The sequence below is a fragment of the Falco cherrug genome, chromosome 5 (assembly GCF_023634085.1).
Source record: "Falco cherrug isolate bFalChe1 chromosome 5, bFalChe1.pri, whole genome shotgun sequence".
Taxonomy (NCBI): Eukaryota; Metazoa; Chordata; class Aves; order Falconiformes; family Falconidae; genus Falco; species Falco cherrug.
Window position 1 is genome coordinate 23,525,837 of NC_073701.1, and position 25,913 is coordinate 23,551,749.

Below are 25,913 nucleotides of genomic sequence, written 5' to 3' on the forward strand. Positions count from 1 at the left end.
GATGAGGCAAAAGTGGAAGCAGAATCACCCTAAAAGATATATTTTTTTTGTTACTTCAGCTGCACGGAGAGTTATACAACAAAAATTACACTTTTAAATGGCAGTTTCGCTTTCTCTCACCTATAGCGGTGAGTATCATTGTGCTAGGTACTCTGCAACTGCAGCTACCTACAGGTCACTATGAAGCCTCACAATTGCTTTCTCATTCTTTTCTGATATATGCTGTTTTTTCTTTTTAGATTATAAAAGTTTGTCTGGGTCCAATCCCACATTTCCTTAAGTACAGTTATGGAAGCAAAATGTTTGCAATGACAGTGGGTCAAATTTATGCCAGTGGAATTATGCGCTGGGCCAACACTACTATCTGGACTATTCAGTCCTATATGCGATTTCACATCCTGAATATCTCATGGTTTCCCCTTGGTGGATGACAGTTACACAATACTGAAGTCATGTGTGAGTACAAAGCGTCTGGTGCATCAAGACCTCATGTTGAGCAACATTTTCAAGTGCTGACACTTGCATGTTTTGTTACTGACCTCAGATGAAACAGATTGGGGCCCAAGTCCTTACCCAGGCAAAATCCCCAGCAACTTCAGTAGGATTTTTGCCTGAGGACTGATGGAGTGATTCAGCCCAATGTGAGAACTAATGTCCCAGAAACTTTTTCTAGGCAGCATGCTAATTATAGACTCAAGCTTGACATCTGTAGCACAAATCCATGCAACATTCTGCAACCTGAGCTTCTCTGTGAGGAAGGGAAGAACCACACAACAAAACCAAAGCTGACTTATCATTTACAAAAGCCTTTTAGTAAGTGTATGAGCTTCTTCAAAAGAAGGCAAGGTAGAAAAAAGCCACTGGGACTGTGCTTGCACTGGGGAACAGCGCACAGCTGGGAAGTGCTGTCACTCCTGTCCAAGCAAACCATGTTTTGGAACCTCTGCAGCTGAGTACATGGAGTTTTTTCCCCAGAAGAAACTGGTGGTGCAGTGAACACCAAAGAGCACTTCTTTTGTCTCTCTGTCTCCAGGTGAAAGAGAATAAATCTATCATGGCTACTAAACTCCTTGTGAAACACGTATCAGGTGCCCTTCTGAAAGGCCTACAGTTGTTGGCGCTGCAGTTAATCTTTTCTTAGTTACCAGATGATTATTTTCCACATCAGTGGACAATGAGAAAAGTAGATGACATTGTGCTTTCTTCCTCTTTAGATGGGGTTTTGACAGATAATAAATCATTTTATTCCCTGGCTTTTATTTCCTTGTATTTATGCACAGAAAGCAAAATGCAACCAGGTTGTATGACACCATTCTCAAATCACCAACTGGTATTAGAGGAACTAAACAGATAAAGGTTTCATTTTCCAGCCTGTGCCTCTTACAGCTTTTGCTTAGATGATCTTAAATCCCGTGTGAGCCACTCTGCTTTTTTTTTTTTTTTAACTGCTTTTTGACAATAGGCAAAAATCCTCTAAAATACCAAGCTGTACATGCCTGTCAAGGGGTGGTTGCCCATGTCCTTCCATGTGTCTGTGAGATACATTGGGACAAATTCTGTGGATGAAACTAGAATAAATGAGGGTGAACTGACTTGCTGTCAACATACAAGTTCAAGTGTGTTTCAAGTGTGTTGTGTTAAACAGGAGACAAAAATTAACTCAGTATGCCATCCTTCTGTTCACAGAGTAAAAAGACGTAAGTTTTAAGGCAGCGATGGTCAAGATTGAATTTAAAATAGGCATTGTGTAAAAATACTCTCTCTCATTTTACCTTCTGCATCTTGCATGTTAATTCCCTAGCTGCGAAGTTCCCCATTAAATTTTATCATAGAAAATGGACCAAGAGTTTTTTAGGTCATCCTGAAATTTTGGCCTGTAACTAAGTCTTTGAAAATCCTGTTATATATTTTCTACCTTAGACATTATCCCACAGAACCATGCTATTTTCTTAGACAGAAAGTAATAAGCTTCTTCCTTACCAGTACACTGAGCACACGAATTGGAAGCCACGGCAAGCTGACATATCAAATTACTAAATATAAAAATTGAACAAGTTGGTGTTCTTTTATCTTGGTATCCTGATTAGATCTGTACACAAAACTCTCTCTAGCGAACAACTTAAACCCGCTAACTTTCCCAAAGGGTTGCACAGGATTTTGTGTCAGTTTTCATTAAAGTCAATGGAAAGTATTTGGTACAGGGCCTCACTGAAACCAGCAGAGACTCTTTGTGGTATGTAAGTTGACTTTGCAAAACTAAGTCAACAGAAATTGGATAGATAAATCCTAAAAAGCCTGAACTTTCAGAGAAAGGTGATCATGCTTTCATCCCTGTTATGTAATACAGTCAAACTACTACTGGAGCTCTTGGGAATAAAACCCTGTTTGGGTTGAAATTACTGAGGCTTCTATTTCTGGAGTTCTCAAATTCTTTTCTTCTCCTGTTTGAACCAGCAGCCCTCCTGTTCTCATTTCTGGCCTGATGTTCAGAAGCACAAAGCGTTTTCATGAAAGACACAGAATTTCCAAAAGTTCTAATGGTCCAAGAGGTCCCCATTTCTTCTAAAAGTCTTACTTTTGCAGCTGAAAACTTCCTCCTTGCCTCAAAACCTTTTTCTTCTAGGGAAGACTCTTAGAAGCTTGTGATTAAATGCACTCTACCGCCTAGTCATGACTAGTGGAGTTCACAGGTAACACCAGTTGTAGGAGCGAGAGAAAATCTGTGGTCAACCAAAAAGTTAGGTTGCAGTTGATTCCTTAGAGGCAGTGAACTGAGATGTTAGCAAACATTTCCAAAGGCCACTAACGCACTACCACAACTGCTCTGAAGGTGAAGATTCAAGACACTATTTTTAAACAGCTTAGGTTTTCATATATTTTAGAACCTGCCTGTATTTCTGCACTTTCTGACTTCAACTGGGCACTTTCTACTCCTACTTTAGCTGGGGCATAAATATGCACATACGGTCAACCTCCTTCCCACACCTTTCATTATTTAATAGTATCTGATATATTGCTATGTGCTTTTGATAGGCAACACATTGATTTGTACTTTTTCTGCTGTTACATGAAAACCTGATTACCTATAGCCATCAGTCCCATTACAATAGAGCCCTGGAGTACGATTAGACTTTAAATTTCTGTAGGGTAGCTACTTACAAATCAGCTCTTTACAGTACTATGTTGGATATGACTTAACTAGAAGAATGAGTTGTCTTGAATCACAGAATGCTTTTGTTATCAGATCCCAGGCCAAGCAGTGGGCTCTGTTACTTTTAGGGACTTGGTTGATATTAAAGTGGTCATACTCACATTGCAGACAGCAGCACCAAATAGAACTGAAATAGAAGGAAACAGAGGGAGGGCAAAATCTGAGCAGTCAGAAACATCAAATTACTTCTCCCTGCTCATTCACAGCTATTTCCTGACCCCAATGCAGTCAATGGGAGTTTTGCCAACTAATTTCAATAGGAGGAGAATCTGGGTTGGATTGAGGTTTCCTGCTTCTGCCCACTGCAAAACAGATGCATTCCAGACCACTCTCAAGAAGAAATAAAAGGGCAAAATCCCAGTTACCCTGGCAACAGGGGGGACAGCTCTCTTTGCTATCATGTAATTTTGAAATTCAGTAACTGTTTTGTGCCATGACATGTGTTTCTCTCCTCTGTCAAATTAATGTTTTCTTCCCATGTGGAATCCATCAGGGAAAGAACACAGAAAAAAACCATCAACACAAAGAGCCCCCAGAAGCCTTTTCACATTTCCCACCTCACATCTGCCATAATGGCATAATCATGTTTGCAAACAAGGAAAAACTGCATCAAACATGTACTTCCCAAAACACAGAGAATAAATTCAGCCTGCTCTGTGAATGCTCTCAATGCATGTGAGAGATGCCTGGTAATAAACTCCCAGAAGAATGCCAAGACCTCTGCTTTGCAGAGCATCAGCTAAAGGCTGCACAGATTGTCCAATTCTGACTTCATTTATCTTCCTTTCTTACTCTTTCTTCCACTAAGGTCCTTGCTGTTGTATTGCTTGGACTTGTTGACCATTTCATTAAGGGCTGTAAACACCCAATAAGACTTGGTTTGGCATATACATAGCAATATACAGTGGCATATACAAAATGTGACTGATGTTGCCCTAAAGGCTGGCACAGGCAATCAAACCAAATAAGGATGCAAGGGAATTTTTCTTCTCTTCCACCTTGTGTCCTGTTTTACAGGAGGCAGTTCACTGCTGACAGGCAGGCAGCCCCCTCTATGGAGTAAGAAAACAGCAAAACCTGCATCTGCAGCCAAAGACAGAGAAGAGGGAACATATGTTCTCTGTGTTTGGGATGATTCAGTTTAGGTAGACTACCTGGGTCAGAGCCCAGATGGTGTAAACTGCTGAATCTCAGAGTTTACATTAGCTGACACTCTAGTTTAGTAAGTATATTTTAATGACATTTCTGAAATCTTCTGATGTTCTTTATAAAAAACCCCAAACAACCTCCAAAGGGAGACTGAAGAAGCAAAAAATGATGTGACTTCCTTAAAGTAACTGTGTGAATCACTGTCAGAGTTCAGGCAGGAGCCCACATCTCCTGAAAATCAGTACAATAACTGATGCAAAGGCAACCCCTAAAGTTTGTTGAGCTAAACCAACAGCTTAAGGAGGTCTGAACTGCCCTGTGCACTTCAGCGAATTGTTATCTGAAAGGCTGAGGGCTGATACCTTAAAAATCAACATTATTCATTAAGCAATGACTGAAAAAAGTGTGCTGGAGAGGGGCAGGGACACTTTTCTGTGGAGTTCAGGACGTTGCACTAGAGACAGAAGGCAGTGAGCTTTGAAGAGCACTTGAAAGAAAAACACATCGAAGCTGCATAGAAGGCAATGGAACTCTTTCAGCAAGAGCTAAACACAAGACTACAAGGAAGACATTGGAGCCTCGGTGATGTAAGCTCATCACTGCTATTAGGTGGGATTTAAACATCTTGGGGGCGCTCGAGCCAAAGGGATTCCTGAGGGAATTTACAACTATGCCATCTGTCCCTTATACTTCGAGCTTATTTTGTAGATGGTTTCTGGAAGAGAATTAATACCATCTATCTCCCGCAGTTTAACCCTACTAGTGACTGACTGCACAAATGCCAAAACATTCAACACAGTAGATAACACACACACAAACCCACAAAACCCTAAACAAAACACTCTGTCACTTACTCATGGTACCTTTCCTGTGGTATTACCTTAAGCTGAAGCCATTAAGCAAAAGATCTGTATTCTCAGTTTGATTTTGTTACACAGTGTTCATCCAACCCATTTTCTAGCCGATCTACCAAGCCCCAAGAGCAGTACAGCTGCAACGCAACTCAGCTTCGGGAGAGCAGACAGGCTTTGTCAGACCTGGTTAGTAAACTCGTCTCCAGCACCTGAATGGGTTGAGATGGCTCTGCAGAAGGTATATTCATAAGCAGTAGGATAAGCGAGATGTAGGATAGCTAGGTGCAATACATATACCAGGACTTTCTTCCCATGTGACATACATGACAGATAAGCATGACAACCAATAAGCGAATATGACATCTTAGTAGAGGACATCTGCAAGCCATTTGGCTTTGAAAATACATTCTCACTTGTCACTTGAGTAAGGATTGACATTCAGAAATAGCAAGAAATACAATCTAGCTTAAACAATATGGTACTTGCAATTGTGCAAAAGTAAATACAATAGCCTACTGGAAAAGAAAAATGAATGCGATTTATGAAATACAAAAGGCCAAGATGTAAGTTCCACAAATCTGCCAGGTTAGGACATCTATCCAGGTATTGTTATTGGCCTAGGGGTGGGGCAGGGGAGTGTTGCTTTTTACCATCTGACCCAGAGGCTATTTGCTTCCTTACCAGAGCATAGCAGCACTGAGACCCTTTACTTCTGTTGTCAGAAAAGCCTGTGGCAGGGAGACCAAAGTACAGCACTGGACAGTACACCAAAGCTAGAAGGGTTAATTTGGCATTCACAGATGCAGGCCATATGTGACAAGAATACTGCTATCAACAGCCTGCTCTAGATGGGACACACACATCAAAAGAACAGGTAAATAAACTTCATGGACTGAGCCAGTTGCTTGGTCTCTCCTATTCTCTTATGCAGACTTTTGTTAGCATGACCATTGTCCCCAGTACATGGCCAAAATCAGTCCACAGCCTTCCTTCACATCCTGAGCAATTCCTGTCAACAGATGCATAATTCTACTGTTCAATGCTAGGCACTGCAGACATCTGTTCCCAAGCCTGGTCTGTCATGGAACAGAAGTGGATAAGTGACCCAAAGCTGCAGAGAATGTGCTGTGTGCTAGGGACTAGTCAGCAACCACTGCCCTTAGACCTCACACTTGGAACCAACGGCACTGAAGATACTCTATTCATTAATAGTTTGGAAAAGAAATGGGTAATAAGTGAGTTTGCTGCTAGTATATAATTCTGCCATTAACAGCCTACTGTGAGAAACTCTAGACAACCCGTCAGATGTAAGAGGACTGATTTTGTAAACCATGCCTTACAAAGCTCACCTTAAACTGAACAGGAAGAACTGAAAACAAGCTGAAGGTACGTTATCTTTCAGTTCTTACCATCACCACCCACAAAAGGAGCTTGTTAGCTCAAAAGTGGATTGACTCCACCCTACAGCACATGCAATGAACCTAAGTCGGACGTATTCCCTAATGCTGTTACCAAAGCAGCATTATTTTTATGCTAATTAAAAAGGAAAAACTTCAGATCTGTGAGTAACCAAGGCAAGTTCTCATCACGCTACTTCATCACTATGGCTATATTTCTCTTTAGTAGGCATGTCTGTAAGAAGATATGTGATAAACCTGACCCAATTTCCACTGAAGTCAATGGAAAGTCTTCTGAAGACTTCAGTGGAGTTGTGTGCAACCCAGCCCTTGTCCTCTCCACTCAGACATCACATAAATATACCAACCAGAGCCCACTACTGTAGTGTTTTGGTTGGGGTTTTTTTTTCTTTTAATAGGCAATTCTGTCTACATACAAATTAATTTGGATCACCAGACATCACCTTCCATGTATTATACACCACAGGGCTTCAAACTTTGACCATGAATAATAAATTAACTTCTGAGTGATTACTAAGGTTAAATTGTGAAAGCAAGCTATGAAGACACCAGCATAAAGATCAAAATAACCTGATTTGGGGAAAGTCTGAGCAAGACATCCGAGTGAGTCCTTCAGGTCCAGATACTTAAGTATCATGGGTATAACCTGATATTAATCACCCTATAATTTTTTTCTAAAATAACTTAAATGTTCTGGCAGCAATAGGGAGTAGTGCTTACTCTCCAAAAGAATGAGCATCTAATACAAACCTTGCTTTACTCTGTAGGGAAAACTTTCCCATGTCCAGTCTTCCTGTTTCTAGAATATACATTTCTGATTGGAGAATCCTGTGGATTTTGCTTGCCTGGTAGAAAGGGTGATCACTAGGGAAATGTCTCATGTCTTCTCTTTCAAAACCAGACTAGGCAAATGCACATTTTGGTCATGAAAGCCAAGAGTAGAGCCAGTGCTCATTTTACTATATAACTGTCTAAAGGTTCCAAGTCTGACATTTCCCAAATGCGCAATCCATAATGATAATTTCTGGTGTTTCTGAAGTGTTACACAGCTTCTATTGGTAAAAAAGGAGGTGGAAGGCAAAGATTCAATGAAGGTAATGAAATCTAGGGAATTGCTGCTTTCCTCAAGCCCTTCCTTCTTCAGGACTTCTAATAAGAAGAGACAGTTGGTGAATTCTCACTTTGCACAAACATCTTAACTCCAGAATAGAAGAAAAAGAGATAATTCCCTTACACGAAACGTCACAGCTTAATTCCAGCCTGGCAAAAGCAAACACAATGCTACTGATTTCAATGGAGTTACAGACGGCCCACTTAATGTACAACAGGGCTGATTTGGCCCCTCTCCGGTACTGTAGCACTGCTTTGCCTAGAAACCTTTGCATTCAAAGGAATTAACCATGTGTAAACAGCCTGCATCACTGAACTGCAATTAAATAATAGGAGACAGATGTATATTTTAAAACTTATCTCAGTAGCGGGCCTTAACAGCAAGTATTCATCGTTTTTTTCTCTTTAATACCATGATCTTATGTCAGTATCACAGACAATAAACTGAGGATCTGCAGAACAATATCAACTATTCCACACATATTTCTCCCTCCCACAGTTTTGTACAGATACTACACTGGAATCATGTATAAGCATAGTGAGAGTCTTAGGAAGAAGTTGTTCTTCCTTATAAGCCATCTCAGCACTACAGCAGGTGGGCATGGGCTCTCTTGCTAAAAGCATGGAAAGAGAGAAAGAGAGAAGAAAATTGCTTACTGTTTCGAGGCTTCTCCTCATCCATGCCTTCATCTTCATTTTCTGGGTCAATATCTTCTGCTTGAGTTATCCAGTCTAAGTATCCCTTCAAATCCTCCTCTAGCTGTTGTTTTTCCCGTAACTTCTGGAAATCACCCCGAGCCTTAGCCTTCTCTCTTTCTTTGGAAAACTCCCTAGCAAGAGGGAGGGAGGGACAGGACATGGGCGGAGGGAGGAAGAGATTGAAAAACAATGGGTTAGACTGATGTCCACTAGAAAGTCTCCACATTCTGTGTAGCACACCCAGCTTTCTCTATTCTTTTAAGACAGACACATGAATGAAGTATCCTTGCTAGATACACATGTAAAACAGCTGGAGTGTCCACATTCTTACCAATACTTAGGAAAAGAAGAATACCTTCTTTAACCCTTTCATTCTCAACATTTGATGGACAATTCAAATAAAATGCATATGTAACATTCATGTACAATACCATACACTTTCTAATATTCTTTACCACTTGATATTCTCCAACAGTTATGCATAAACATCTATAAAAATAATGGTTAATTTAATTCAATGATGAACTGTTTGACAATAATCTGACATCTGGAGAGTGAGATGATGGCTCTAATTTTTAGCCAGGTTTCAATTTGTCTTTAAGATTATAAGTGTAATAACAATTAAACTGGGCTAACTGTAATTAGTGTAATTGAAATAAGTGAAATTAGCAGTACTCACAATTCTGTACACATTTAATTGCAGGCAATTTCACCTGGACAATATATTTTAAAAAATCCAACTTCAATGTTTTACTGCAGACTTTCAGTATTTGAGGTTGTCTGATATGAAACATATTTTTCAAATATCAGGTTGGGTAGAAAACCATAAGAAATTATGGGTAGACAAACTTTTCTGCCAGAAAGTGAACTATGGTAGACATCTGATAGTTTTATGAAAGACCACTATTGGGAATACAGGCTTAAAACAGAGGGCACAGGAACAAGAATTTTGTGTTGCTTAGTTATGAACCTGGCTGCTTGCTTTACCTTCTTCTTGGCTGTGGTGCTGTTTCTTCCTCTCTTTCAGACACCCCTATACTGTATCATTTTTTCCTAGAAATGCTGACCTACCTGTATTTAGAGACTCTCCTCTGGTTCCAAGCCAGGTTTTAACACCTGTATTTTAATAAGTAAGCTTAATGATTCTGAAAAGTGCTAGACCAAGATTACTTAAGCATTGTCTTCTATATGCTGAAGCAGATCACTACATAAGGCACACACAGCAAATAATATGGCCCACTGTTTCTAGAAATGAGAGGTAACGTCACTCTCCAATGCATTATCCACTACCCTGGCTGATGACCGTAACTGCTTTTTTAAAAAAAAAAAATCCACAAAATATTTGGCTTAGGTTTGTTCCTGCAAAATCAAACAGGAAACCTACCACTAACTTTGGTGGGATAATATTAGGATTATGAAAATCTTACTCAAAATGTTAATGAGTTCCATGTGAAGTGTTCTCAAGCAACTGAGATGGAGGTACTTTTCTGACAGTGATGGTGAAGTACTTCCCTCTGAAAGATTTCCATTGACTTCACAGGCTCTGGATCAGGCTTTCAATATCATGAGCTGTGCATGAAACCTGCACAGCAACAGAGTGAAAGTAGGATGATGCCTTCATTTCAACTACATGACCAAGGATGCCTGTGTGATCTTCACCCCTGTCACACTGCTGAGGGTTCTGCCCATCCTATGGGAATGTAATAATGAAGGTGGAAATGAGGCAGAGAATCATTGGCTTCTCAGGTCTGAAGGTAGATCACAGTCAGCCCTGGGACCACACTTAGCCACAAGGCAGAGACAGCTATTGCAAGCATGGCAAGAATGAAAAATCAAATTTTCTCATGCTGGGAGCAACACAAACAAAAAATCCCCAACAATAATAAAAAACATACAAAGAATTTTTGAAAAAAAATCAATCAATAGCAGTTATATTTTCTGCTCCAATAACTACTTCCCTCTGGGTTTGACATAGTGCTTTATCCAAATTAATAAATTAACTAAAAAAAAATATTACTGAATGAAGCTATGTATTATTAAGCCTGTTTGATAAATCAAATCCCAATATTCCAATTGTTGCTCCTAAGATGGTATTTTATAATCTACAACAAATGCGTCCAATTTTGAAAGGGACTGAGCCCTCAACTCAAGTGAGAACTATTTATACTTGCATGGATATAACTTGTAAGGGGCTAATTTCGGAACCAAAGTAGAAAACATCATGAAACAGCCCCATCTACAGCAGATGAAATTCCTACTGTGCACTGAAGTGGATCGTTCATGTTAGATGCATCTAAGCTGCATACCAACTTGGGTCCTTTCAGTCCCCACTTACTGTCTTCTCTGAAAGGGTGCTCAGGTTTGGCAAGAGAGGTGACTAAACCAATGTGATATTTTAGCATGATGTCTTTACACTGACCATCTGATAGAAGTGAATTTGTTACCTACCTTTTTAATGGCACAAATGGAAATACTGTGATTGCCTAGTCTAAATGATCTGCAATTGCATGTTTTATTCTTTTGTACAATGTATGATACTCAACATGTCAGATGGCTCTCCAAAGAAGACAACTTATTTAAATTATCTTAATTTCTATGCTCTACTAACATTAAGACATTGAAAACAGGTGGCTCAGGAAAATTGCTAGTGCAATTCAAACCACCTCCCATGTGGAATGCCAGCCTGTACTCAGGCAAACGTAGCTCACAGTCAAGAACTAATATCAATGGTCAGTTGCCATCCCATGTGAAATGAGTTGGTGACTTCAGTCCAGCTCCTACTGCAGGCAGGTGTGCACATTACCTCTGCCACCATCACAGTTGGCAATAAATGGTCATTGTTTGCAGTTTCAGCAGGGAGGCCAACAACCACATGAGCTTTCTGATGGAAATGCCATTTTGAATCTGGAGGTGGTCTTCTCAAAACAGATTGCACTATCATGTCTGGGTAAGGTCGACAAAGGGTTGCAGAACTACCAAGCAATCTGTCTCTCTTCAGTGAACAAGAGAACATCAGTTTAAGAGTCAGTGAATCTGGCTGCTTTTATCAGATTTCAGTTTGCTTCACTTTCCTGTCTTTTCCCAGAAAATTCTAAGATACGTCTGCCAATGGGAATACCAAAAAGCAGAGCATTCTGAAGAGATATTTTCTCTGTGTGAGGTTAGAGTGGGTCAAGATCATAAACATAAACACATAGTTCTGTGCCCTGTGCCGTTGCAAAAGAAAATTTCTCTTGCCCATCCTGATGATGGAATATAAGTAATTCTTGTCTATATCTGATCTCAGTATGATTTCTCACATTTAGAGAAGTGATGCAAAATGAGCAAACCAGCAGAATTCTAGCAGTTCAAAACTCTTGCTTACTACTAAAAGTGCAGCACAAGGCTTCAAATCTCATCCACCCTGAGAAGTACACCGAGGAATGGGAATGGTTGGAAGAGGGGAGAGAAGACTAGGAAAAGGCCCTGAAAGGTCATAAAACTGCTCCAGGAGCAGCTACAATCATAACCAGCCCCCATTCACTCTGACCTCTTTCTTGGCAGTAAGGGCATCAAAAGCAGCCAGCTGGGTTTTCCAGGATCCCCGCAAAGCAGAAGAAATGGCTGTTCTCCTGCCTTCCATTTGCCCTAGGCAACTGCTTGTTTGGTCTGTGTCCTGGGATTTGGATCACTGCTAGGCAAAATATAAAAGAAATGTGAATCTATACGCTTAGGTGTGCAGGTCTGAAAGTTGAACCCATGCTGCCATCTTTTTCTCACTAATTGACTGAAATAGACAACCCAGATGTGAACATCTCTGATCCCAAGATACCTCTAAGAGGGGCTTCACTGCTCAGAGCAATGATGTAGAATCCTTTTGCCTGGGCTTGAAGAGGTCTACTGTGTTATCTGCTGACTGGATATTTGCTTTGGAATACATGAATTTCATATTGTGCTCAGTCAAGACAGGAAGAGGATTATAGCTCTGCACATGAATACTCTGTCATACTATTTAGCTTAGCATGTGACTAGTATATTCACCAGTAGAACCATGAATGGATGACATATCTGAGGAAAAACAAAATACAAATGAGCTCTTTAGCAGAGCAGAACTCAGCATTTGATTTTGCAGGTGCAATCAGGGTGTCTTTGTGAGTACAATTAATTACACTTACATACTTAGAAGTGATTAAAAAAACCTAAGCTAATCTGTCATTGATGAAGTGTACCTACATGACATGCTTGGTGAAGTTCCTGAAATAGATAAATGGGAAGAAATCAGAGATGCCTAGAATGGATATACAAAGATGCCTGTGAATGCTGCTTTGTATCTATGTAGGACAGACAGGTGGATCATCTACACAGATCAGACTAATAGCAATAGCAAGTCTCAAAAAAAAAAGCCAAATCTTCAAAATGGAGACACTTTGCAACTCAGCAGAATTTAGAACTGCTCTAGAAAGTTAATTGTTTAAGAACTGCTTATTTAGCCCAAAGAAAATTTGGAACATTTCTCCCATAATTTCTGTGTTTTTTCATGGATGCAAATTCTTAAGTTTCTTTTTACTTTTCTCGAGTTGGGAAAAATTTTGCAGAAACAGTGCAGCTGTCATAACACTGTGAACACATCCAGAAAGAGTGACTCACAGCTCAAACAAGGTGAACTTCATATTTGATTTCAGTTCTCTCTACAGACTGTTTCCATCTCTTACTACTAACTGTGGCGGTCTAGCTGCAGTATGTCAGGAGCTGGAAGATCTAGGCCCCAAAACACTTTCTTCAGTTGAAAAATGAAAGAGAGGAAATTCAGTTTTTAATTATGTACAGACACAAATCCAAGTGTAGGTAAATGGAATTCAGCAGTGCTTCATCAGTATGCACTCCTCAGAGCTGGGCTCACAGGCAGTTTATCCAATCAGATACTATATATTCTTTAACCACTGTCTTGTGGTCCTTGAGGGTGCCTGTGGTACAACAGATCACCTTCCCTCTGTCAGCTGGTTATCATCCTCCACTAGTGCTGACATCATTATCTGCTGATCGATGTATCCACCTGGAGAAATGAGAAGCTTGTGTTTTAAAATTGTACCCAGAGTATCACTCTCCAGATATCCAAACACAGACTATTGCCTAACATTTCATTACTGGGGATTTCCCCCCGCTCCTATTATTGCTTGGAAACACTTCTCTTTGCAGCAGCTGACTTAGTGGCATGTCTCCTTCAATAGAGTAATGAAGATAGCAGTAATACCTCCTGTAGATCTGCTATTACCTGTCTCTTTGCAGGATGGCCAATGGCGGATCTTCTTCTCCAGTCCTACTACTGCCCTTTCTGTGTTGTTGGCCTAAATACTGAGGACATAATTTATGTGAGGCATCAAGTCCTCTCCTGCTCAGAGATCATTTTCCCTCTCTTATGATCAAAAGACAGGGGATTTCAGGGCTGCCCCACTCAGGCAACAGGTACAGGCTCTGACCAAATTCATTTAGAGCTCATTAAAGGAGGTAGGATGTTAGAAACAAAGAAAAAGAGAATGCATAAAAGTCCTCATACCATATTTATCCATGTACATGGAATAGCTGTAGGCGCCCAGTCATGCCCAAACATGGAATTAGAAGCCTAATTCTAGGAGATCTTTTTTTAAAAATCTTGCGAGGAATGTTTGCTGGCTTGATTCCTCTAATTATGTGGCTCCCCAGGGGCAGTAAAATTTTTGACTACTGGGGACAATATCAATTGTTTTTAATCAAAGCTACTAAAATGATGCTTTGCAGTGAGGGTTATATTGCAGAACTGAAATACAGCTAAATGTCTAGATGTCTTAGGAATGTTTAAACAATAAAAGGACTTCTCCAGCTTCTCTGTTCATCTTTAGAAAAGGTCAGAGGGAAATGATCTTTTCTCCCTGCATCATGCTAGGCTTGCAATTTGCACAATAGAGAAGATGTGCTTATTGAAGAAGAAAGGTGCACAAGACACTCTTCAGAGAAAAAGAGTCTCCCATTAGGCTGTTCATTAGAGATACTAAGCAATGTGAAAATTTCTTATGTGAGAAGACATAATTTGGCAGGAATCTCACCCCACAAATGTGAAAAGATTTATCTCATGCTCTCACTCCTCCTTCAGCCCCACTGACTCTTCCAGAAATTTTACTATAAATCGCTTCCTCTATGGTGAATGGTATGCTTCACCCACAGGGGAGCATAGTGTTATCCTCATCCAACAGAGTACAGGTAGAGGTTTTAGATAGATGAACATGTTACTGGCAAAGAGTTGTCTTGTATTCCTTTGATTTAGTCAAAAGATTCCTTCCATGCCATTAGGAATGCCATATTTTGCTGTTGGCACAGCCATAGCCTAGACCTTCTATTAAGGTTCTTGAGATCAGCCCATCACTGCCCATTGTTTTGGTAACAAAAGAGTAGGAATAGAAATACAAATTTTAAAAAATAAACAATAATAAAACATTTTCCTGGTACTGCTTACCCGCTAAGTACACCGAGAACCAAGTTAAGTACAAAAAATGACCCTATGATGATTAGTGTAACAAAATAGATCCAGGGCCAGTCCCTTCCTATGGCATCATTGACCTGGAAGAGTGGAATGATAATTAGTGAGACAAGCTCAGATTCTGAGCACCGCAAGGCTCCAGCCAAAGAGATCCCAAGTCACCAGCAGTAAGATTTTCAATAGCCAGTTTTCTGGAAATTTATGACAGGCTGACATTAGCGATTTTGAATGCCCTGAGGTTGAATTTCTTTGTCAGAGAGTTACACCTCTTGTTTTACCTGTATTGTTATTTGCAATGTTTGAATATTTTGTCAAATTATTTGAGAGCTGATGTGAAGCTTCCTTGGATTCAGATTTTTAACCCCTCTGAAAGAATCCTGGTGACAGGGAAGAACCCTTATTATGGAGTCTTGCCCTGTAGCATTGGAAAAAGGACACCAAAACTGTCAGCTTACCCGCTCAACACACCAAGAACCAGATTTAGAACGAAAAAGGATCCAAAGATGACCAGACTGACAAAATACACCCATGGTAACTCATAGCCCATAGCGTCCTGCATCTGGAAAGATGAAGGAAAGTTAGAAGACAGAGAGGGAAAGCAGAAATGATTAGGCAAAGGAACAGATGGAAAGGTATGTAAACAGAGCCTGCAGTTGGTTTACACATAATCATAGCAAGTGTTTCTGTATGTTCTTTGTGATGTGACCACTCCTTTAACTGCGTTTTTCCTCTAGCTGTTTCCTTACAGGCAGTTATTAATATGGGCTGAGATATAAGCATGTGCTGCACTGGCACTTCTTTGCACACTCAAAGTTGTGGACTGTCACTTTCTGTTTACTTACAGCACCACAGGGGTCCACCCGATGACTTCAAAACTTCTAACCACTGCACATATGTATGACTCTCTGCTGCCAGTGAAAATGTTGTTAGTTTTTGCTAAGCACTTCCACGGTGTGTTGTCAGCTCACATTTACTTCCCATGTGTAGCACAGGTACACGTACCTCAGAGAGAAGCATGTGGTAACTATGGGGAAATACTGATCTTCCCCTAGCAATGCTCTGGTCATCTTTATAGTTTCCCACAGTGGCAGTAGCTGTATGCTTTTGAGGAAGGTCCTTTCAAGGCTCACCATGTTCTGACCTAGTCAAGTGTTTTCTAAAGCTTTCTCACAAACTTCTCTCCTTGAAGGATGAATCTCCTTCAAAATTTAATTCCTACACAACTGAATACTCAGAGAACTTTAGACTGTAAACTGAATGACATAAGCATAGGTCTGGCTTTCACACTACTATAGGCATGTGCAAACGAAGCAGGCAGACTACTGTTTTATCACAGAACCTGTATTGTGTGTAGAGTCATTCTTGCACATAATAAGATATTGTATATATTCTAAAAGCATGTAGTACATAAACACTATTTTATCTTGAAGTCTCCTTCAAAATTCAAAATTTTGGAAAGTTGCTGGATACCTTAATAGAATCTTGCTTTCATGATGGTATCAAAAATATCAGAGTCTCTTCTTCTTTACTTTTCATAAACATTCATCTTCTGAGTCAGACATAGCATCATTAAAGAAACAGATGGTGGTTACCATTTTCAGCAGCACTAAAATGATTTATGAACATAAATTGCAGACTTGAAAGTACCTAAAGGCATAAAGCACTCTAGGTTCCTTTGTTTTCCATGCTTTTGAAAATTTTATCATATGTTGTCCTCTCCTTCCAGGAAAACGCTCTCTCCTTTGCAACCTAAACATTTGTTGTGATCACAGAAGAAACACTCTTCCATACATGGGCACCGAGATGCACTTCAGGGAAGGCAATATGACTCAAGATTCATAACAACCCAAGAGAGGAATTTCAGACCTTCAGTAAGACAAGGCAGGAGAGTAACACTAATATAATCAGTTCTTTGTGGATGGAAGTCCATTATCCATTTTTCTTTCAAGGTGCAGTCACTAAAGTCCTTGTCTGGCAACAGTCCATAGTCAATGGGCTAGTCCAAAACACTATCTCAGAGCTCCTTCACCTGCAACTGAACTGGACTTACTAAAAAAAAAAGCTCAAAATCTGCCCCTGTGAAAACAGTTCATGAGCTCCTTCCACAGGATTAATACATTTAGCTGTCAGAACAAAGTACATGAACATCTAACATTCCCTAAGCATATTAACCAGCTTTCCTTTTAATACTTTTGTAGAATTGTTTAGTTGATAAATATAAATAAATATAAATTAAAACCATAAAGTAATAGTTCTTTATGTTTGCAAGCCACATCTCATCCCACATGACCAAAAAGTAGACACCTCTGGTGTGAAACAAGTCAGTGTTTTAAAGAGAACAAAACATGGTATATAAAGATGGAAGCAATATTCACCTGAAATCACAGTGGAGAAATCAGGCAGGCAAAATGTGACTGCCCAAGCTGGATTTAAGTGAAGATAATGAGACTTTTACAAAGAAACCCACTATCTATATAAAGAAATTCACAGAAACAATGAGTATGGATGACTTTGAAAAACTGCTATAAGAATTTACCGGTGCAGGTACAATGATGACTCAACTTCCCTCTAACTATGACAGGTGGTGATAAAAAAGCCTCAGTTGTATGGTATTCATCTATCGACAGGTTGGTTGGTTGTGGTTTGGTTTTTTTTTGTCAGCTGGGAAAGTCAGCTGGAAAAGTAGAACTTCTCAAAGCTGTGGTGCAAGTGAATCCTAAACAGCAAATGCCAGGGTGCCAGGTACAGAATTCAGGTGCATGTCACAGTGCCTTTTGTACTTTGGCAGGAAGAAATTTCCAGATGGCAATAAGTTTCCATCCTGGCCTGGTAAAGCATATAACTACAGTATAGTGTACTCTGGCTATTTCCAAAGTCTGCACAATTGCATAGTGATTGTACCAGCTAGCATCAGCACAAATTGGTTTTGAAAAATAGACCTGCATTCTGCTACAGCAGAGCATTTGGGACTTCTCAGACTGAACAGTTAGGAGGTCAGCTTTTCATCTCTTTTATTGCCCAGTCATATATGTAACAGAGAAGCTGAGAGGCAGAGACGGTGATAGCTTCTCAAGTGTAGAGAAACCATCAGTATCTGGCAAACAGCTGAATCTCTCTCTGTTGCTGGGCTCCCTGTGTTTGGCGCTCTCACATCTCATTTTCTTTAGTAGAAGGCAAGATTATTCCATACATCATAGGACTGAGCTACAGGTGACAGGAATGTATGTTATATATTGATATAACATTAGGTATTTGGAAAATTATCTTTAAAACCCCCTTGGGATAAGAAGACAGTACACTGTGAGCTTACTATTTGCTCTTGAAAAACAACTGCAGGAGAAATGCAGATGAAAGCTGCTTGGCAGAAATTGGGGCGGGGTGTGTGTGGAAACAGACTTACTCAAAACAGTAACAGCAACATATCAACATTTAAAAACCATTAAATTCTTGGCTAAGATTGTATCCTTCCAAATATCTGGAAATACTTCCTCCAAAATGGAAGTATGCTAAAATCCAGGACTGTCCTCAACAGACGAATGCTCCCATATGATATCATTAAAAACCTTGTACCTGTGTTTGAGTGAAACTACTTCCTGGAAACTTATCATTATCAACATTCTGGGAATATGTAGCTATTAATCATGTGTGTATGCATGCATGTGTCCTGTTAATTGCAGCTGAAGACTTTCACTGCAAGTGTAACTTAGGTGGTAGAGCTGATTTTTCCTAATTATGCTATTGAAGTGGAGAAGCTGCAGAGGGTCATGACAAGATCAGGAGTGTTACCATTTGAACACTATTGAGTGCAGAAAACAAGGTCTGCAAAATACGTTTTGTATGGTTGCCTGCAGTGAACAGAAACCAGTTCAGTTGTAGGTTACCTCTCTAGGACAACAGTACATCCCTTAACACAGAGTTCAGCTCCCTGGTCACTGAGTGCACTGCTTCTCCCTGAGTGTGAATTAACCATATGAATCTCAGCAGAAAAGGTGGATCATCTAAATTTACAGTTCTGAACAAGGACTATCAGCCAGTGTAGGTCTGAATTACAATATTCCAGCTACAGTAGCCAAGGTGATTGCAACCTGATGTCAATATAAGCATGTATGGAGCAATTGTTAGGTCAGTTGGAAGCACAGCATTGATGGGAATCTGCAGATTGTCATTTATAGAAATAATTCTGCTTTCTGAGCAGAACTCAAACTGCCTGACCTTTCACAGCTCACATCTCAACACTCACATCTCACTACTGTCAACAGTGAGAAAGTTGGTACATTGCTAAGATTAACACATCATCTCTCAGAGACCTGAGAGATAAGGATCTTAGTTAGACTCCTCATGATTTGCTACCCTATCTGGCACTGTGTGGACATAATTTTGGCTCATTATGCTTCAGCTTTCCAATCTGCAAAGTGGGATACTACCTTGTCTCACTGGGTATTGTCAAATAAACCACTCGGTGTCATGATGAAAAGAGGGTATTTTAGCATATTTGAGGTCTGATGGACCTTGTGTACTGGGGAAAAGCTTTTCCTTTGCCAAGCATCCTTAATTGCTACCTTGACTATAGGATTTCAATGTCCAGTTGAAGGCTTTTCTCTCAATGGTACAGATAATCTCCTAGAAATAACACCAGGATTTTTAATGCTGTTATTTGCTGATCACAATTACAACCATCAGTTTCAGTAGGGGCCAAGGAATAAAAGTCTATTTATCTCTGTAAACAGACCTTTGGTTCTTCAGAAGACATAGATGAAGTCTTATTGGTAAAGCCACAGAAGATATGCATGCTATAATTGTTTAGAGATCCCCCCCCCCCCCCCCCCCCCCCCCAGGGGTAATAGTCTTGCAGATTTTGCAATTATCTCATTCACTGCACAGGCATCATAGTTCAAAGGTAATGTTCAAGGCATATTATCTATTAACATAATGGTTGAACATCACCAAGCGCATAGTGGAGGTCTTTTAGTCATTTCATGAGAGGAGTAGACACAATTCACTAAATTCTGGTGATTTTACAATTCACACAGCCACACTCTGACACTTTATGCCAAATGTCATTTAAAAATAACCGAAAGTTACAGGAAAAGTTTAATCCATCACAGAAGGGCAGCTGCCACTACAAAGCAGCAAGCTGAAGAGAAAAAAAAATGTCTGTCTTGTTCAGTGCACAATACTGGAGAGCTGCAGCTTGAGGGAAAGTAAGTTAGCTAGGACACCAGAGCTAGTTGTCTATTTCTTGAGTAAATTGCTAATTGATTCCTAATGACTATAGCATGTTATGATAGCCTTTTTTAAATACAAGTCAAGTGGTTCAAGTATTCTTTAATGAAGTGTATAACCTTTCACAGAGTAACATTAATCAAGAGGAGCAGAGTACTCAACAAAATTAAAGGGCAGTAAATTTGGAAATTTTGTGTGGAAATGCTATTTTATGCAGTCTATCTGTGGAATTCACTGCCTCAGGAAATGATCTAGCCGAATGTAATGGTTATGGCCAGTAGCAAAATCTCTAGTTGAAACCAAGTCTTTCTTGTAGCAATATAAAATTTGAGAATGTTGGGAGCAGGAGACAGCAGAAAGAAGATGTAACACTTCATTGCTGCTGGATAGATCTTCCGCTTGAAGATTTCATTTCAAAAACCATCCTTTTCAGGCAAAGCACTTAAGCGCCTTATTAATCTCAAGGATGCATAGAAGTTATTTCCTCAGCTCAGACTGAAGATCAAATAGTAGCCTACCAGCAGGCATGGCTCACGTGATACATACACGTATACACTAATGTGAGATTTAGGTATTTGCCCTTGATCTATTGCAAAGTAAAGAGGTTTGCATTGAAACATAAATTTTTCTTTTCCACTCTCTCTTTCCTTCTCTTCCTATGAATATTTGGGTGAACGCATTTCATTCACACATATTCTCATGGAACTACAAGTTTAAACTTTGATTAAACAACTCCAGAAACTTTTTATATAGGATGAGGCACTGTTTTGCACTGAGAGGGAAAAATGTTCTCCACCAAATTTTTTAATCAGAATTCAGGTACAAAACCAATTGAAATAAACAGAAGATAGAACTTCACCCTTCACAGCTGCAGCTGCGTTGACAATATTACAGAAAATAATAATAATAAACCTACATTATAGACAGTCAGTAAGTCCTACATCTCAGGCAAGGGCTATGTCGCCTAGAAAGAAAAGTACTACTCTAACTTCTTTGGCTTCCTTTAAATCTTTGAGCTGCTTTCATGATAGTTAAAGCTTTGCTTTGTTTCTGAAACTTCACAGACTGACTGAAAGACTTTGCATTCATACATTCAGGGAACAAAAAAGGTCTCATAAAACCAATGTAACTCTTCAGAAGTAACTAATGGGGTGAATTTCCCAGAAAGCGTCCAGATAAATTTGTCCAGTGAAGAAGTAAAACTAATTTGAAAGATTCATTTTTCTACCTTTCCTTGTACAGGTACATTACATCAGCAGAAATAGCTAAGAAACAAAACATTCCAAATAAGAAAAGGGATATTGTTGGCAGTTCCTAAGAACATCCAACAACTGTAACTGGTGATAGCATGATTTCTGAAGCTGCTCAGCAAACAAGAAAGAAACTATTTGTTCAATGAAACATTCTCTTCTAGTTAACTGCTTAATTGCAGAGCTGATTTGGGCTTAAGAACACCTTGGCTCTGCAGTACTTGCAGGCTTTGCCTTGGAAGGTCTTGCTAGTAGACAGAGCTGACAGAGGACTTGTGATATGAAGGACTGACGCCTTTCTCTCAGCTTCTTCTTACAGATCTAAGACACTTGACAACTGTCTCTTTAGCTGTCATGCTCTTAAATAACTTGGGCTAGGTAACTGGACCAGGACTATTGAGACTGTGACACAAACAAACCAACCTCTAAACGTGCAAACATTTAATACTGTTGGTTAGCTCTGGTAACAAATCCTGCACATCGTATCTTCTCTGATCTCTAAACAGTACACTGCTTATGGCATACTGGTTTTTTTCATGTAATACTTTTGATAAATATATTAATTTTGCGACTTGTCGTAAGCCCTACTGCTCTTAATATTGCTTTTAACAAGGAAACTGTTCATTGTTATTCACAATTTCTATTTTTTTCACAAAATTATAAATGCTTAAAAGAAGCCCCAGAAAGATTTCAACGAGGTGACAAAGAAGCAAAGGTAAAATAAAAAGGGACATAGTACTGAAATTGACTTTCTGTGTATGTTAGGCTTCATAGACACTTCTTCCAACTTGTGGGACAAATCATGGGACTGCTTCTTTAGCACTGAAATCCTACACATCCTGAATCTGCTGATTTGTCTGGAGCCTGAATGGTGTGAGGCTGCTGCATATCATGTCAATGAAGACATAAACCCCACACATTTTTACTTGAGGAATTCCTGGCTGGTCTTCACATGTACCTCAAGTAAGCCTATACACAGCATGCATCCATCTGACTGCACCATTCACAGAAGGAGCAAGAAAAGGATCATGTTTCCTATTACCCATCATAGATCCTTAAAGCTGGATTTAGACTTAGTACGTTGCTATCCTAAGGATGAAGATTCCACCTTGCAGATCCTTCAATCTAAAATCTAATTAGTTGTTTTTGCTTGGCTGGTTATTAATCCAGTACTCATATATGTGCATAATTTAAAGCATATGAATAATTCCACTGAAGTCAACGGTCAATATTGTTGTCACCAGCAGAAATGAACTGATATGCATAAGTGCTTTGCCTGAATGCAATGGGGCACAGGATTGGGAGAAATATATGATAAGGAGCTCATTTTCTGAAATTCTTGGGAAAAATCAGATGCTTAATGTACATAGTCACTAAAAAATGACAAAAAGATTTAAGCATTTCAGTCTAGACATTCAAGTGTATCATGAGAGATATTATAATTTATCTTGTCAACCTGAAATACTCTTTCAGCCTTCCAGAGTCTTTAAGACAGGTGATGAGAAGTGGGAATTTATGGTCTGCAAGCTGACTCAAGGCAAAAGGACAGAGATGAGGGTAAAAAAATACAAAAGTTCAAGCCTTGTGATAAGCAAAAATATAAACCCCAAAATAAACTACTTACTTTTATGGACTTAGGAACGATGTAATACAATTGCTTCTGAATGGCTTAAAATATAAGCAAAGCACTCCAGATGCCTTTTCTTTTATTCTGGGTAGATTTTTTTCCCTAAACATCAACATCCTAATAGTCTTAAAGGGACTCCAAGCCACAGCTGTTCCTTACAACTGTTCTGAAATACTCTGCATTTTGTATCTATCAGATGGATGCGAAGGAGAGACTGGAGAGTTCAACCCAGCTTCAATCTGAACTGATGACACTCAAGGGAAGGAGTAGCACTTGATCAGTTGCTCCTGTTAAAAATTATGGTTTGATAATCACATTTCTTTTATTTTGAAGTACTGAAGGAGAAGGCAAATGTTAAAGTTGGTTGTTCTCTCCAAGCACTTATTTTTAAGGCTATTCTTACTGTATTGCCTCAATTATGGAGTTTTACAAATTCCATATGTGCATTCTATATGTACATATAGACATCTGTAACTTTTTTTTAAAGAGTGTCTTCAGGAGAAAGGCAAGACATCTGGATGAAGAGAAGCACACAGGGTTCATGAGACAGGGCAGAGAATGCTCTAGGCAGGTTATTCTGCTATATGGTCACTATAGGATAAAAGCAAATAACGTAGGCAAGATTTGTCATACGTGGGCAGTGGGAAGAATAATAAGATTCCTATGTGTACTTTGGCTCCCCAATTATTCTGTATGCTCTGTAGTGATGGAAAGAGCAAATTAAAATTCCACTCTGAGCTAGAAATATTGGCAATTTGTACAGAACTCTCTGCAGGAGCTAAATGGGGCCATTAACTGAGAAAGGACTGCCTCAATGAGGACAACAGAAACATCAAGGGAAGAGATTAATTGGCAACAGAGAACCTTTGAGAAATAATCAAGAAACTGCAGCAATGGAAGATGTGTCCAGAAGAGAGAAGGGGAAGGGGGCAGACAGATCTGAGAAGATGAAGACTGCAGAGATTGCTTCTTCACTCCTGTTAACAAAGACTTATGTTGAATCTCCTGTAGATGTCCACACCCAAGTACACCTGCACTGAACCAGGTGAACCGTAATTCCTGATTTATTTTAGAAAAACTGTGGGTATGGCTATAGTTCATTGTTATGCTGCCTGATCTCCCTGACAAGGGGGTGAAGTTTTCAAAATGGACCAAGCTTCCCACACAGCACTACAGTGAAGATAAGTGAAAGTAGTGCTGGGCTCAACCTTGGTGTCATGGGAACACACACTCCTGCAAAAGATACATCCTGACTGACTTGAACTTCTTGGGGAGACTGTGTAAAGGCAGGAGTCCTGCAGAAGAGCCCTAACGGACTGCTGCAACCTGTGCAAGAACAGGACTACAGCAGAGATGTAGAAGAACTGCCTTATAACCACATCTGCTGCTTGATGGCAAAGTGAGAACCTGTGAAATAGCTGTTTGCTTTTTTTTTTTTTTTTTTTTTTTTGCATACAGTATGAGGGAAGTGCATTGCTACCAGTAGCATTTGCAAAGCTTACTTCTTTATAACAGCACCAAGTCATGTTTTCATTGCTCATTAAATACTGGCCCCACCTTTTCAGGTATACACACACTTTCGCAGCTGGGAAGGACTGTATAAAGTCTGAGACACATAGAAAAAAACCCAGCTTTCAACCACCTAGCCCCAGAATATCGGTACTATATGCTGACACTGAATCATTCCACTGTGTTTTTTAGTCCCCAGGATATAACCAACGGACTCCACAACATTTTCATTCTTTAGTAAAGTTCTATATTCATATTTTAGCTGGTTTCGTTTTGGATGCACATTGTCTTTTGCAGTCAGCTGTTCTTTAACAGACTGAGCTGTTATAAGAAATGTAAGGTCCCTGTCTGAGAGTGGGAAGAGAATTAAAACTTGCATTCAAATACCAGCAGGTCAAAATGTCTGTGGCACACACCGATTGAGCTGAATTGTTTTTCTAGTGCAAGCTATTTCTGTTGAAAATGCTTGCTGATCCCATACTTCTACAGCACAGTAGTTTGTGCTTGCTAGACAGGTAGGGGGGCAATATTGACTTGGGTGTGTTTCCCACTCTCTTAATTAAATCTGCAATTTAAAACGACCTTCACACAAGTTTACTGTACAACTGCAACTGATGGCAAAGGCCACTGGCATTTGACTTCACACTTTTCATTTCAAAACAAAGGAAAAAAGTTAGGCTCTCCCTTGACTTAAAGAAAACAGCAGCATTAACTGGGCTTTGTTTTCACAAAGTTGCAACATTTATTAGCACTAGTACTGTTCCAAAGGGACATGGATGACTATGGCAAATCAGCTATCTGAAAAGTGGATTTTGCCGACAAAATCTCAACATATTAAATTTTTGTTAGTGCAAGTACCACTGAGAAATTCCTACAGTTAACTATGCTAGGGGAGGGAAAACAAATAATCAGGAAGCTACTATTTACACCTCCACCCATCCCACCTGTATGCTTTGTGCTTTCTTGTGGGACTTCTTTATTTTTCTGTGAAAACTGGAGAGGATTACATACCTCTGCAGCATGTTTGGCAATACAGGGATTATGAACTCCCACTGAAAACATTAGTTACATAGTGAGAATTCCTTACATCAAAGACAAATTCTGAGCTCCAATAAGCCTCCTGCTTTGCTACCTCACTCTCTTTCTCCAGGTTTAACAGGTAAAAGAGAAAACAATAATTAAATGTATTTCAATTCAGTTTAGAACATGTCACCCAGGAGTAAAATATTGAAATTCATCTATTGCCAAGCGATAAAGCAACTCACATTCTAGAGTGTGCTGGAACTGTTGCACTTTGAGGATGTAAATAATTCCCTCTAAACTATTCCCTCAAAAGTTTGTTGTTTTTTTCCCCCCCAGTGGTGTTTCAGGTC

The 25,913-nt window shown here is 39.6% G+C and overlaps 1 protein-coding gene across 1 annotated transcript in view; it reads right to left on the reverse strand.

Moving 5' to 3' along the window:
* The window catches only part of CACNA1C (calcium voltage-gated channel subunit alpha1 C), a 493,743-nt gene that overhangs the window by 138,584 nt on the left and 329,246 nt on the right, over nt 1-25,913 (reverse strand). Inside the window, exons 8-9 of the mRNA XM_055711046.1 lie at nt 14,908-15,011; nt 8,400-8,572 (exon numbers count right to left, since the gene is read on the reverse strand). Of these exons, the coding sequence (XP_055567021.1) occupies nt 8,400-8,572; nt 14,908-15,011 (277 nt within the window). The remainder of the gene's footprint in view (nt 1-8,399; nt 8,573-14,907; nt 15,012-25,913) is intronic.